The 14037-nt window shown below is 49.8% G+C and overlaps 1 protein-coding gene and 1 long non-coding RNA gene across 6 annotated transcripts in view; both read right to left on the reverse strand.

The window, feature by feature from the left end:
- LOC309856038 overlaps positions 1-14037 on the reverse strand; it is a 1055650-nt gene that overhangs the window by 451719 nt on the left and 589894 nt on the right. The window lies entirely within an intron of this gene.
- The window catches only part of ZNF185 (zinc finger protein 185 with LIM domain), a 53065-nt gene that overhangs the window by 21614 nt on the left and 17414 nt on the right, over positions 1-14037 (reverse strand). For 3 of the 5 annotated variants that reach the window (XM_082716922.1, XM_082716921.1, XM_082716923.1), the window contains 4 exons: positions 10275-10361; positions 7902-8006; positions 6734-6832; positions 3699-3788 (listed from right to left, as the gene is read on the reverse strand). In XM_082716922.1, the coding sequence (XP_082573048.1) occupies positions 3699-3788; positions 6734-6832; positions 7902-8006; positions 10275-10361 (381 nt within the window). The remainder of the gene's footprint in view (positions 1-3698; positions 3789-6733; positions 6833-7901; positions 8007-10274; positions 10362-14037) is intronic. The other 2 variants (XM_082716924.1, XM_082716925.1) reach the window with 1 other exon arrangement.

The raw sequence follows: 14037 nt of genomic DNA on the forward strand, positions 1-14037 counted from the left end.
AGACAAGTGGATGAATATGGTTTCTTTGCCTTAGGCTTCAGTGCAAAGTCACTACAATTATAGGAGCTGTAATCCATCTGGCCTATAAAAAGGAAATCTTAGTAAAACAGTCCCAGGAGGGATGTCCCCTATGCCCCTAATAAACTGCCTGGAAGTCAAGAGTTTCGAGATCGGCAAAATAATACTTCTAGCTGTAAGTAGATTAAAGATTCAGTAGCCTAATAGAGCTTCTGTCTATTGCACACAATTGCACTCTCCACATGGAAGATAACACTCCCTTCCACTCTTACACTACCTCCAAAATACTCCTCTGCTGGTAGATAATGGTTGTTCACAGCGAATACATGTGCTTAAGGTTTACCTATTCCTTGTACAGAAAGAACATAAATGTGGAAACCCCAGGCTTGCAACACAACAAAGAGGAATACTCTATGTTTTAGATGTAAAGATACCAGAAGTTTGGTGGGGAGGGGATGAAGTACTCTGTGTCTTATTAAAAGTAATCAGGTCAATAAAACTGTATAAGGAACAACAGCCAGCGTTCCCAGTATTTTTTAAATAGTTCTAGTAAAAGGGGGTATTCCTTTGGGGCTGCTTTATTTAACTCGAAGTGTTTATAAAAGGGAAGTTTGACATAGTACTTTGTGCCAGTGAATGTCCTACATACTTTACACAAACAAACTCACTTAACCGTCACGACAGCCCCGAGAGGTAGCTACTACCACTATTCTATAGGTAAGGAAATTCACAGAGTATAATAGGAACAAACTTTGCATGTTTGACTCCATATTGCTTCCCATTTTCCCTGCTACTATGACCTATAACTTAGACCTATGCATGTAGGCATGCCACAGCTATGTTTTTCAAAAACCACTCTTTACCCAAAACTTACCTCACCAAGGAGATAAGTAGGCATGATCAGAATGAGTATGTTAAGATTTACAGGAACAACATGACCACATTCCTGTGAACAAAGATAAACTGACCAAGTATATAGAAATTACACAACCTTGTACTGGGATGCCTACAGATGCTAGTTACCTTTTAATTCCACCCCTTCTTGCCCTTCAGGTAACTTTCTTTTGACTTTTTTTAGAAGCTCAAATTTCATGCCAAGACAGACAGTTCGTTAGATAACGGTCCTCCATCTCCTTGGTTTGCTGGCTTTCTGGATAAAGTCACTTTCCTTACACTAACATCTTGCCTGTCCACTTACCGGCCTGGCCCGCAGTGAACAGAATGAGCTTGGAGAAACACACCCAAGGCCACATAGCGAGTAAGTGGTAGACCTTCTGCAGGATCTCCTTGCCCAACTCCAACACTCTTCCCCACACAATTCTTGGAAATTAAGCTGCCAGAACCCCAGAGCCCTACAGACAGATCCACCCACGTGGTCCCTCATGGATGGAGGATTGGCTGCCCTCCCGTGTGTCCACAGAGCCTGCCTCCAGACAGCTCTGAAGATCAGTGGCCGGAGACAACCAAGGCACCCCGGCAAACAGGCTGGGGCCACAGGAGCCCCTTTCGGTTCCTTGCGGGCACGCAGCCCGCCCGCCTTCTGCCGCCTGTGCCTGGAGTGCGGCCCTGGCCCACACGGGGTCCGAGGGGCCTGCGACAATCCCAAGGCCGGTGACGCCGCCGGCTTCCTCCAGGCCCGCGGCGGCCCCGACGGAGCACCCGGCCCATTTCTGATCCTCGCGCGCCATCTAGCGCCCGGAACCAGCACGGCAGAAGGACAAGCTGCACCGGGGCCTTCGCAGCCTTGGACAGCCATTTCGCTTTCGGGATGGTCGCATTTCCCGATAGGCACTGCGACCCCAGCACCCCATGCAGGAAATGGCGGTGCGCGCAGGCGCACACAAATGCGGCGCGCTCGCCCCGCCGCGCAGGCGCACACAAGACGGTGTCGTCCTACACTATGGTGGGCACGCGCCAATCAGAAGAGCACGCGCGAAGCCGGCAATGATTTTCAGCCCAGACTGCCCATGAAAATAAACTGTACGATTTTTAAGATTTGGGTGCTGTAAGCCACCATACAACAATTAAAGCTAGTGGCGCCTAGAGACCTCAGTTGGTTAAGCAACTGTCTACAGCTCAGGTCACGATCCTGGAGTCCTGAGACCGACTGCACCCTGGAGCTCCGTGCGCAGCGGAGAGTCTGCTTCTCCCTCTGACCCTCTCCCCTCTCATTCCCTCTCAAATAAATACATAAAATCTTTTAAAAACCAATTAAATCTAAACCTCTGCATAGGGCTCAGGAAGTTTTGTTTTTTTTTTTTTTAAACTTTCCTCGTGATTCTCAAGTGCAGCCAGAATTTTCTCTGTTGTCATATTGCAAAATAAAAAGAGAGATCCTGCCCCAAGTCTGGGGAAAATTGGATGAGATGATGCAGACAGGGTGCTTTACACTTTAACTACCTAACACTTACTAGTTCTGTATCTTGAAAATCTGTTTCACACAACAGATTTCATAAAATAACTTCTTGAAGTCATTCCTGAAGGGTTGTTTTTAGAGGCTCTTGCACTGGAACTCTGCTTTGTCACTTGTAAGCCCTTAGACAAGTTACTTAACCTTTCTCTGCCTCAGTTTTCCTAGGTTATCATTTTGTGGAGTTGCTGGAAAGATTGTAAAGCATCCAGCAGAGCACACTATAGGTGTCAGTTACTGTGTTCACTGTGTTAACTGTCAACACAATTTGAACCCCAAAAACCACATAATAGGGCTTCATGCCTGATAGCTTACCAAATTCCTGCTCTATCTATGGTCCCTGTCATTGGTTAGGCTCCAGCCACTCTAGTGTATTCCACTGCAAGGTTTGTCTGCAGTTCTTTATCTGCAACTCTTTTCTCCTTGATATTCCTAGAATTGGTTCCTTTTCGTCTTTACAGGAACTTGCCCAAGTTACCCCATGTAAGTAATAAACTTCTTCACTGCCACCACTCTGTATCAGCACCCTGACTATTTCTTTCAGAGCACCGTTCTTCCCAGGGGGCACAGATACCTAGGATCCAGACCTTTGTTCTTCCTTCTAATTACGTGCAAACCTCACAGGATTGTGGGGAGCACTGTATAAGACACAGTGAGTTGAGGACTGTGCACACAATAGATGACCCAAAGTTAAATGGTGGTTGTGATCATTAACAATATCTGGTATTAAATGCCAATCAGCCCCTTCTATTCCACCAGTCCCTGACAAGGACCCTCAGAACTAGCCACACTCAACTACATATAGTGCCCAGGAAATAGTCAGCTGTTTGGAATCCTTTGCATATCCTGTTTCCTTTGTTTGAAGGACCTCTATTCACCTTTCAATATTTGGCCCAAAAGCCACCTAACCCATGAAGCTGTCCCCCATTTCCCTGCTTCCACATAATGTATAATTGCACTGTGGGCCAGGCTTTGCCTCCCTTCAGCCATATCTGTTTTCTCCAGCCTCCAGCACAGGGTAGGTGCCATTTCAGTGACTGTTGATTGAAAGAGTAGGTGACTTCCTGATTATGGAACACTTCCTGGCTGGAGGCAACAAGATGTAGTGAAAACCTTTGTGGCCCCAGAGGCAGAGACCAGAGGGCTCTAGCTGGGGCTCCTGCCACATGCTCACTGGCCTTGCTGGCCTCACCCTCCAGACCAAAGGCTGACACATACCTGACTTGCTCTCTCTACCTAAGAAGCTCAGCACTGTTGCCTGATGCCTTACCCCTTCAGCTGTGCCTCTCTGTCCTCCAGGTTGGCTGGACTGTCACTCTTCTGATCAGCTGGTCCAGCAGAGGCCAGAGTAGTACTGGAACTGCAGGAGAAAGCACACATGCCTACTGAGGCCTCAGACCAAAGGAGAATGGAGTCCCTTCCCAGCTGTCTTCTCACAGGAAAGGGGGAGCAATATCTGGCAGTAAAGAATGGCATCTCTCTAACCCTTAGCACCTGAGTTCAAGATCAAGCACTGCTCCTGATCAGCTCTTGGTTTGGAGTTCCAGTATCCTTGCCTGACCTACATCTCCTGGGGCTGTGTGGGAGTACAGGAAGATTGCTCCTTAGTGAATGTTCCACACACCCACAGCAAACTAGCCACTCCTACTGGTGGACTGATAGATGAAATAGGGCAAAAGCCTGCTGTGTAGGGATGCATAACCCCTTCCCATTGCCCCTTAGCACCCCTGGACCCATATGCCCTCCTCAACCACTTCCATTTGCTGAGTACTGAGCCTCCTAGTACTGGTTGACTGTCCCTGGGATTCCTCCTCCTGACTTCTGCTTGCTGGGTTGAGCTTCAGTCCCTACAGGATGGTCTCTTCCTTAGCTCTGTCTCCCAGTGCCATCCCTTCTGCTACCTCAGCTTGGATCCTTGTGAGTAGGTACTAGGCTTACAAGGCTGAGAGTTGGCACTACACACATACATCCTGATCAGTCAGGAAATGGGGGGAAGCCAGCAGCTAAGCAGAGTCTATGAAGTAGTCCAAACTTGGTCTGGGTTCAGGACTTTGTGTCTGTATGTCTATTCCCTCTCCAAACAATGGCTTCCATCTCCAACAGATGATGAGAGCTGAAGGGCTGTTCAAATAGATGCTCAGGGCATAATACTCACTTAGAGACCACAGCTGCCTAACACTGGGGCAGTATATTGCCTACATTCAAATCAGCACTTTGCTACCTCCCAGCTGTGTGATCTTAGGCATATCACTGGACTCCTCTGGACCTCAGTTTGGTCATCAGTGAAATGGGGATAAGTTTTTGCCTCATAAGTTTTCCAAGAATAATACATGAATTAATATATGCCAAATACTTAGAATAATGCCTAATCCATATCATGTGCTAAATTGCTTCTGTTATTATTACTGGGGCCTGGGGCCACTTATAGAAGCAGCATCCCTTTGCAGTCCATCTGTATCCATCAGCTTGTTACAGACTGAGTGAGTGGGTTGCTAAATTGCCCAGTCTTCCCAGAGGTAGGTTGCATTCTTTGCCTCTGTAAATCAGGCAGATCGATGCTCACAGCATGCTGAGCAGTCACAGCTCACCTCACACCTATGCAATGCTACACTCATGTTTGTTCTCAAATCCGTTTATCCCAGTTGTACTTACAACCATAATTACTAAATTCAATTATTCATAAAAGTGAATGGGGGAGAAAAGTGAATGGAAAAGGAGTGGTTCTTTTCTGCATAAGAAATAACATTTTCTGGTGCGCCTGGGTGGCTCAGTGGGTTAAGCCTCTGCCTTCAGCTCAGGTCATGATCCCAGGGTCCTGGGATCGAGTCCCACATCAGGCTCCTCACTCAGCAGGGAGCCTGTTTCTCCCTCTGCCTGCCACTTCCCTTGCTTGTATGCATGCACACCCCCCCCCCCACCGACAAATAAATAAATGAAATCTTTAAATGAAAAGAAAGAAAGAACATTTTCTGGAGTGCCTGGCTGGCTTAGTTGGTAGAACATACAACTCTTATCTCATGGTTGTAAGTTCAAGCCCCACATTGGGTGTAGAGATCACTTAAAAATAAAATCTTAAAAAAAGAAACATTTTCCTTGGAAATATAATAACAGGAAGTTTCTTAAAAATCATACTCAAAATAAGGATAGGTAAAACAACATAAAAAACTCTTGAATCTTGAAAGGTTAAAAGGCATAAGTCTAGACGATTCTTCAGATATTTTGTAAGGTAACTTGATATTTGGCTTCACTTTAAGGAAAATGAAAGCAGAATGCAAAGATTTCATTTTATGAAGGTGTGTAAGTAAGAAGAGTGATCTAGATGAATATTCAAACATGAAGCAGAAGTCTACAACAGCAACGAGCAAATTCATTTAATAACACAACCATGCTGGCCAGCACACAGTGATGCAGTCTGTAAGTACTGGGCTCTCAGAGAGCCCTCCCCACTAGTGGCACCTCAAAGAGCCAAGGCCCCAGCACAGCAATCTTTCCTTGCAACTGCTGAAGTACAGTGGTAGGGCAGATCCTGGCTTTGTCATTCCTCTTTGTTCATTTGCTCTGAACCATAAGGGAGCTAGCACAACTTGGAATTGAACAAACTGGGCCAACATCAGCATTCCCATCCTTTGTCTCCAAGGATGACTCATGCTTGGCTTGAAATCACTTGGGGACAGGTGGGACCTTGCCATTTCCTGAATCACCTGAGAAAGCAGCTCCTGACTCCACCCAGGTCTAGGAATTTGAGCCCAGGCAGACATGCTTGTCTTCTCAGAGGGGCTACTGCTTTTCCTCTCACTGAACCACAAACCATAACTGGCCAGGAAAGGCAGGTAGGGCAGGAAAAGGAGATATGGAGCTTCTGGAAGGGAATGGAGAAAGCAGCGGTGAAGGACCTTCTTCAGCTTTAGCCCTCAGAGCTCAGCCAAGAAGAAACAAATGATCATCATTTGGTCATTATTTTGTTTAGTTTGTCCCTTCATTCATTCCCCACATGTTCATCCTACCTCCCGAGGCCTGCCCAAGAAGGAGCTGGGCCTCCAGCTGCAAGGGAGCCCTTGTGTCTGCTCTGGAGATCTTGAGAGCCAATGGCAGAAGGTAGACAGAACAAAACTCAAGCATGGGCAATTCCCTTAAGTGGAAAGCCCAGGGACAAAGGATGTGGTGGCAGCAGCTGGAGAAGCAAGCTATAAAGGACTATGGGAAATAACGGGGCCCAGTCTGAGCAACCCCAGCAGTTCTGGCAGCTTGACCCTGGCTTGTCACCAAAGACAAGTTGGGGCCATCTGTCTCCCCCAGGCAGCTTACCTTCCTCTCTCAGAGCCAATGTCTGCTCCAGTCAAGACTTCAGGTAGGAAGCCCATGGCTCTGGATCCCACATTGCCATCACTTGACTGTGCACTTGACCTGTTTTGGGAAGAGAACCATTTGCTGACTCTGATTAGGTTTTGATCTAATATAACTAAGTTGTCTTGAGAGCAAGCCTCAAGGACTAGAAACCCCGGCTCTCGGCTGCCACCCTGTGCTGCTCTAACTAGAGCCAACCTGACATTAGCAAGTATTTCTGCTTTTCTTCCAAATCTGATGGACTGGGAGCAAGAGTGGAGCCAAAAAACAAAAACAAAAACAAAAACAGAACAAAGTGACAACTCAGGAGGAGGCTGGCACAATGGCGGGATCAATGACTAACAGAACAAGGGGCAAGACATTTGGGGTCACTAATAAACCACAGAGCCCAGGGCAGAAACAAGATCCCCAAGACATCCGGATTCCCTTCCCTTGTTTCCATGGCTGAGTCTCCACTGGGGGTCCAGAACTCCACATTGAGAAAATGGTGGCAGGCAGGCAAGGTTGTGGCTCTTATCCATTGCTGGCTACTAGCATCTCATTGAAGAAATGTCTAACTCTCAGCCACTGCTCACCACACCCAGGCTTCCCTGGTCTGTCTTAGAGGACAACTCAATGAGATGGTCACAGGATGGCTTGGGCACAACCACCCCTTCTGGACTCACCGTCCCCAACTAGCTCTGCCTCCCATCTTTGCCAGCCTCTACCATGTCTCCCTTTAGCCATAGGTCATCCTGGAAGTCCATGCTAGATGTTCTGTTGAGGCCTATGTACTCTTCGGTCACTGACTACCTTAAACTGATCACTTGGCAGCCTTGTTTGCCCTGGCCATCAGCAGGACTGCTTTCAGTGGGGACAAAGCCACAGTGAAGATAGGCCAAGAGCTGGGGTGGGGGTGGTCTGGCCTAGAGATTTGTCCAGCTCTGCAACTGGCTCCCTGAGGGAGGGGCCTGCCCTTCTCCAGGCCTCATGCATTCCTTCATTTATTCTTTCAACAAATATTCACTGAGGACCTGCACTGCCTCAGACACTGGGGACACAGTGGGGAACTGGACAGTCCTGGTCCTAGCTCTACCCATTGACCTTAGACCAAAGGCTACATGGGCTCTACGTCCCTACACCAAATTACCTTTCAGGGTCTAGACTGGGGCTCTTGCAGGCCTCCTCACCAACCAAGTCTCTCTTGGCCTCTCTAGGGCTGGGGGCCTCTTTGTCTTTGGAGCCTGGGGAAGAACTATGGAGGAAAGAAACATAAGTCAACCACCCAGTAGCCACCCACACTCAGATGAAGGCAGTTAGCTCATCCCTAAATGCCAACTGTCTCCAAGGAACTCAAAATTTGATATTGTGGGGCACCTGGGTGGCTCAGTGGGTTAAGCCTCTGCCTTGGGCGCAGGTCATGATCTCAGGGTCCTGGGATCGAGGCCCACATCGAGCTCTCTGCTCAGCAGGGAGCCTGCTCCCCTCCCCACTTCTCTGCCTGCCTCTCTGCCTACTTGTGATCTCTCTTTCTGTCAATAAATAAAATCTTTAAAAAAAATTTGATATTGTGGGACTGGCCAATTCTCAAATTCTCATTAGTAATAGTGACTGTTGACTGAAGGTCAGACTCCATTCTCATGATTCTGCATGCATTAATCCTCCAGGTCAACCCCAGGATATGCACACTGTATTTGTCCATGTCTACTTTCTAGATGAGTGAATGAGGGCACAGAGAGCCCAAGTAATGTGCCCCAAGTTCCCCAGGTAACAAGGGGAAGAGCTAGGATTTGAACCCAAATGGTTCAAATTAGTCCAGAACTTTGGTTGCAGAGTTCTGGACTGTAATTCTCTATGAGGTTAAGACTGCTCCTAACCTCCTAATTCAACCTCCCTCTGTTCTCTCTGACCTAGTGGGACACCTCTGGCTTGCTTCCTCCATCTGTCTGTCATAAGTCTTTGACACCAGCCCCTACCTCCCTTCCTCCCTTCCCAGGCTCCTTCACCTTTTCTCCTCTTCTGCCCTGAGACTTTGGTCTTCTCAGCATCCCTTTCCATGCCCATGCTCCACCATGGAAAGGCATAGAGCAGGAGTCAAGCAGCCTCAGTGGGAGTCCTGAATCTGCCTGTTCTTGGCCATGTTACCTTGAGCACGCTACTTGACCATTCAGGGTCTCAATTTCCACATCTATTAAATGGACACAGTGACTGCGTTTACATCCTGCATGGAGATACCTGCTAGGCTGCTGGGGCAAGGTAGGGCTTGGTGAATTCTAGCTTTCCCTCTTTCTTCTTCCCCCAGTTTGATTATCCCATTGACAAGTGGGAGATCAATGGGTTGTTGTAGCTTCGCCGTTCCCAGACAAAGTACCAGAAGCCTTGTGGGCTCAGAAGACAGGAGACACACCAGGGATGTTCACTGGAGGCAGCCTGACTTCCTCCTACATCCCTTGGGGTCATTTTGCCCTTGTTTCTCAGAGATTGGTCACCTTAGGGAAATCAATGAAGCAGCTTTCGATATCGCCTTATTAAAGAAATCATTCCAGTAACAAACACTCCTGAATTTCTGTTCTGGTCCAAAGGGAATGTATGGAACACTTAACTGCAGGTGCTCAGAGTTCTTGGGGAACAATGATCTATGAGTGGACAACTGTGCACTGGCAGGATTTTCCCCAGTGTGCTGGCTTAACTACTTCTGCCTTTTAGAAATCTCACGCAGGTAGAGATGTGGAGAGTCTAGGGATGGGGCAATAGAAGAATAAGAGGAAACATCCCTAAAGGAAAATGGGTAGGACTCAGTGCCTGACTGGGATGGGGATGTGGAGGAGGAGTCAGAGAGTAAAGGGAACTAGAGATCCATCAGGCCTCATCTTGGATGCCACTTCTCCAAGGGAGCCTTCCCTTAACCATCCCCACCTCTAGCTGGTGACGGGCCCCTCCTTGGACCTCCTACTGCTCTAGTGGGCAAACACTCTGGCCTCCCTCCCCAGACTCTGGGCTTCATGAGGCAGGGACTCAGGGGTCAGGTGTGCATCAGGAACTCAGTAAACGGTAGCTGACTGAATAGCTAAATGAATAGAAGACGGATCCCACCTGTCACTTGTCCCTTCAGAGAGAACTGGCACCTCCCTGCTCAGATCTCCCCTTGCCCCCACCCCATCTTCCCTGGGTCCCAGCCCCTAGCAAACCCTGCCGGCTCCCCCCCGCCCGCCCAGCGCACCCTCCTGCCTGCCTGTTGCATGACTCTCTCCCTCCTATCTCAGGGCAAGGACTAGGCCCTCTGTGATCCCTGCTGGTTGTGGTCCCCCTGTCACTCACCCTCCCCAGCACCGTGTACATCAGATGGTTAACATTTCTGGCCAGGGGGCAGTCACCCCTGGGGTGGAAAGAATGAGATGGGGGTAGGGGACCCAGGTTGACCATGTCTCTCACCAACCAGCCCCTTGCCCTGACCATTTGTATCCCTTCCCTACTGACCCCACCCCTAAAATGCCACGGAAGGAGCCCAGCAGGGCCCCCATACCTCATTCCGTCCAGGTCTGGGGCCATCAGGCGGAGTCCTGCTCCAGGTGTCAAGATCTGCAGGCGGACAATCTCCTCGCCTCTTGTACTGCAGCCAAGGAAGAGAGCCAGGGAGTTCCTGGTAAGACAAGCCTTCCTGTTTCCCAACTGTGCCAGGGGTCCAAGGGCATTCTCCCTCAGGAGCTTCCTGGCTAATGCCGTGGGACACCCAGACCCATTGCCTTTTTTCTCCTCTTTGTCTCCTCTTTGGCCTTAAGTTTTCTTGGTGCTACAGCTGAGTGTGGGCCACTGACCTCCAGGCCCCAGAGGAAGGAGAGTGAAACAAACACCCGTTTACCAATCTCCCACCCACAAGCCCAGACCCCCTGAGGCACAGCAAAGGGCCTTCTGGGCGGCAGTGCGACCACCCAGCTCCAATGCTCTGTCTGTAGCTGCTGCCATGATGCTGCTATCCACATGCGGAGGTGATCCCTGGATGTGGTCCCTCTGGAAAGTCCAAAATGGCTATTTGTGAGGCCAGTGGGAATTCTGTGTACATGGACTGATGGGGACTGATCCCCAACCAGATTCTCTGGAAACCTACAGACCGAATTTGGAGTGTGAGCTGGTGGGTGTAGGATATCAGGGACTTGGGGCCTGAAAGCAAGTGACCAGGTGCCTGTGAGCTAGAGGTGGGGGAGGAAGAGGCAGAGGCTGCTAGGGAGAGGGCTGGGAGGCAGATGGTCTGCACTTCGGGTAAACTAGGGTGACTTGGCTGCTCTCCTTTGAAAGTCACCTTAGAGTTGCTTCTGACGTCTAGCTCCAACCTAAACAAGGAGGCCTTAAGAGGACTGGGTCAGTGGGCTGCTTGTTTATGTCCCTCCTGGGACTTGGCTGACACCTAGCACACTGGAGATGACATGAGGGAAATGGAAGGGCTTCCAGGGACAGGGTACCTGGTGCACAAGGGCAGCTCTGATCTCTTGGTCCTCCCATGATAGCAATGATGACAGCATAAAGCACGTGGCTGGGACACACCCCACTTGAGAACAGCATAGGCAAATAAAAACATACTTGTTCACCGGTGTTGTCATGTCAGAGAGGAAAGAGGAACAAAGTATGACCCAAGCCTGTCCAAGCCTCCTTCTTTGTCAGCCCCTTGAGCAATTCCTTCCTGAAGACCCCACTCAAAGGTTGTATTGTTGATCCTAAAAGATGTGCTGAAGTCCTCTCCGGTATCTGAGAACGTGCCTTTATTTGGAAATTGGGCCACTGCAGATGTAATTAAGTTAAGGTAAGATCATACTGGAAAAGAGTGAGTCCAAATCCGATACGACTGGGACATTTGTACTCAGACACATGGAAGGAATACAGCCAGGTGAGAATGGACACTTACAAATTAAGAACCAACAAGGATTGCCAGCAATACCGGAGGCTAAGAGAAAGGTCTGGAACAGATTCTCCTCCAGAGCCTTTGCAGGAAACATACAGCCATACTGACACCTTGATTTAGGACCCCTGGCCTCCGGAGCTGTGAGAGGATAAGTCTCTGTTCATGGTAATTGGTTACAGTAGCCTCAGCCCCACCCCCCTACCAGAGCTTCAGCCAGAAATCGCTCTAGTTCAGTCTTAGGTCCTCAGCTAGGCTGAGAACCGCTGGAGGTCACGGGCACTCATCTAGTGGGGCCCCAGCTGCTTGTGGCATTTAGAACTTGGGGCAGCCTCACGAGGTTGGTATCACTACTCACTGTCGTATACACGAGGACGCTGAGGCACAGGGGGTTAAAGTACAAAGCCTTGTGCCGGAAGCTGTGCTGTTACTGTTCTCCAGTTTGTCTGCCGGGCAGCGCGCTGGGGCACAGCCTACAGGCCCTGCCATGATCGGGTGAGGCAGAAACCCAAGGAATCTTGACTAGTGCTGTGATGGGGACAGCAGCCACTTTCTCTGGAATAATGGAGACAGGCAGGGGCGCTCGAACTGTGCATGGCACAGCGGGCACAGCAGCGGGTGGCCGCTCGCCGCGTCCAGGGAACCCAGGCCCTCCAGACAAGATGGACTCAAGAAATCAAGCCCCAGGGTGCACAGAGGGAAGACCCCTTCCATGGTTGAGCAGGGGGAGGTAGACGGGGTAACTAGAAACAAGGAGTTCAGATGAACTTGGAGCTGAGAGGCCTTTGGGATGCCAGGCAGGTCTGGTATCTGATGGAAGGAAAGCGACAGCTGGACAGCCCCAAGGACACAGCCTGCAGGTCCCAAAGTTTCAGCCCTCCCTGAAGTCCCTGAAGGCTTTGGCACCTAAAACAAGGCCTTCCCTCCTAGGAACTTACTGCGGCAGCCTCAGCAGGGCCATAGCTGGGGACAAGGCTGTGATGTTCTCCTGCCCCACTCTGCCATAAGCCAGCTTGTTCTGAAGTGTTACAGAACCCAGGATTTGGTTAAGTCACTGCTCCCCACAGGGCGTGGTTCCTTCAAGGCCGCATCCAGGCCTGGAATTTTCAAATAACCAGGCAGAGCGAAGCTGATGGCAGCTGCCTGACCCGACCAGTGCAGGACCTTCCTGACGCAGCGGGCTCGGAAAGGAAGACAACCCAGGACCAGCCAGCGGCTCCCGGGGAAGCTGTCGGGGACTGCAGACACTTTGCGACTGCAGAATCGGAGGGTAGCATCACACGGAGCCTCCCTGACCCTAACCTGACCCTGACCAGCCCCTGTTGCCTCCTTCCTCCCCCTGGGGCCTCACAGGCAAGTTTGGTCTTCGACTTCTGGCCCCCAGAACTGTGACACAGAATATTTCTGTTGTTCAAGCCACCAGTTTGGGGGACTTTGCTACCGGTGTCAATGAAACCATTCATTGCTTTTTTTTTTTTTTCTTTTACACAAAACACAAATAAGGAGAAATCAGAGATGTACACTGTTTGGGGATGAATTATGCCCACTTCCAAATTTATATGTTGAAGTTCTAACCTCTAGTGTCTTAGATTGGAGCCTTATCTGGAAACAGGGTCATTGCAGATGGTATTTGTTAAGATGAGGTTCTACTGGAGTAGGACAGGTCCCTGATCTAAAATGATCGATGTCCTTATGAGGAGAGGAGATCAGAACACAGACACACACAGGGAGGAGCCCGTGAAGACACACAGGCAGAGGTGGCTATCTACAGACCAAGGACAGGCCTCCCTCCCAGGCCTCAGAAAGAACCAACCCTGCTTACGCCTTGATTTTGGACTTCCAGCCTCCAGAACCGGGAGACAAGATATTTCTGTTCTTTAAGTCCCCCACAATCTGTGCTACTTTGTTCTGGCAGCCCTAGCCAACCAAGACAGCCCCCAAGTCCCATCAATGCTGCCTTGTGAAGAGCTCTCAAATCTTCCACTTGTTTAAAAGTTCTTACGGATGAGAGTTCACACAAACAAGGGAGTATCGGGGCGCCTGGGTGGCTCTGTCATTAAGCGTCTGCCTTCAACTCATGTCATGATCCCAGGGTCCTGGGATCCAGCCCTGCATGGGGCTCCCTGCTCAGTGGAGAACCTGCTTCCCCCTCTCCCACTCCCCCTGCTTGTGTTCCCTGTCCCACCATCTCTCTGTCAAATAAATACATAAAATCTTTTTTAAAAAAACACACCAAAAAACAGAAAAGCAAAGGAGTATCCGGAGAGGAAGGGAGTGAAGCGGAGGAGCCGCTGCTAGGCGGTGACCTCAGCTCCCTCCGGGCACAGAAGGTCTGCAGCGCTGCTCGCCCCCACGGTCTGTCTCCGGCAGGTGGACACACACAGATGGCTGTGGG

Source organism: Mustela nivalis (assembly GCF_964662115.1).
Source record: "Mustela nivalis genome assembly, chromosome: X".
NCBI lineage: Eukaryota > Metazoa > Chordata > Mammalia > Carnivora > Mustelidae > Mustela > Mustela nivalis.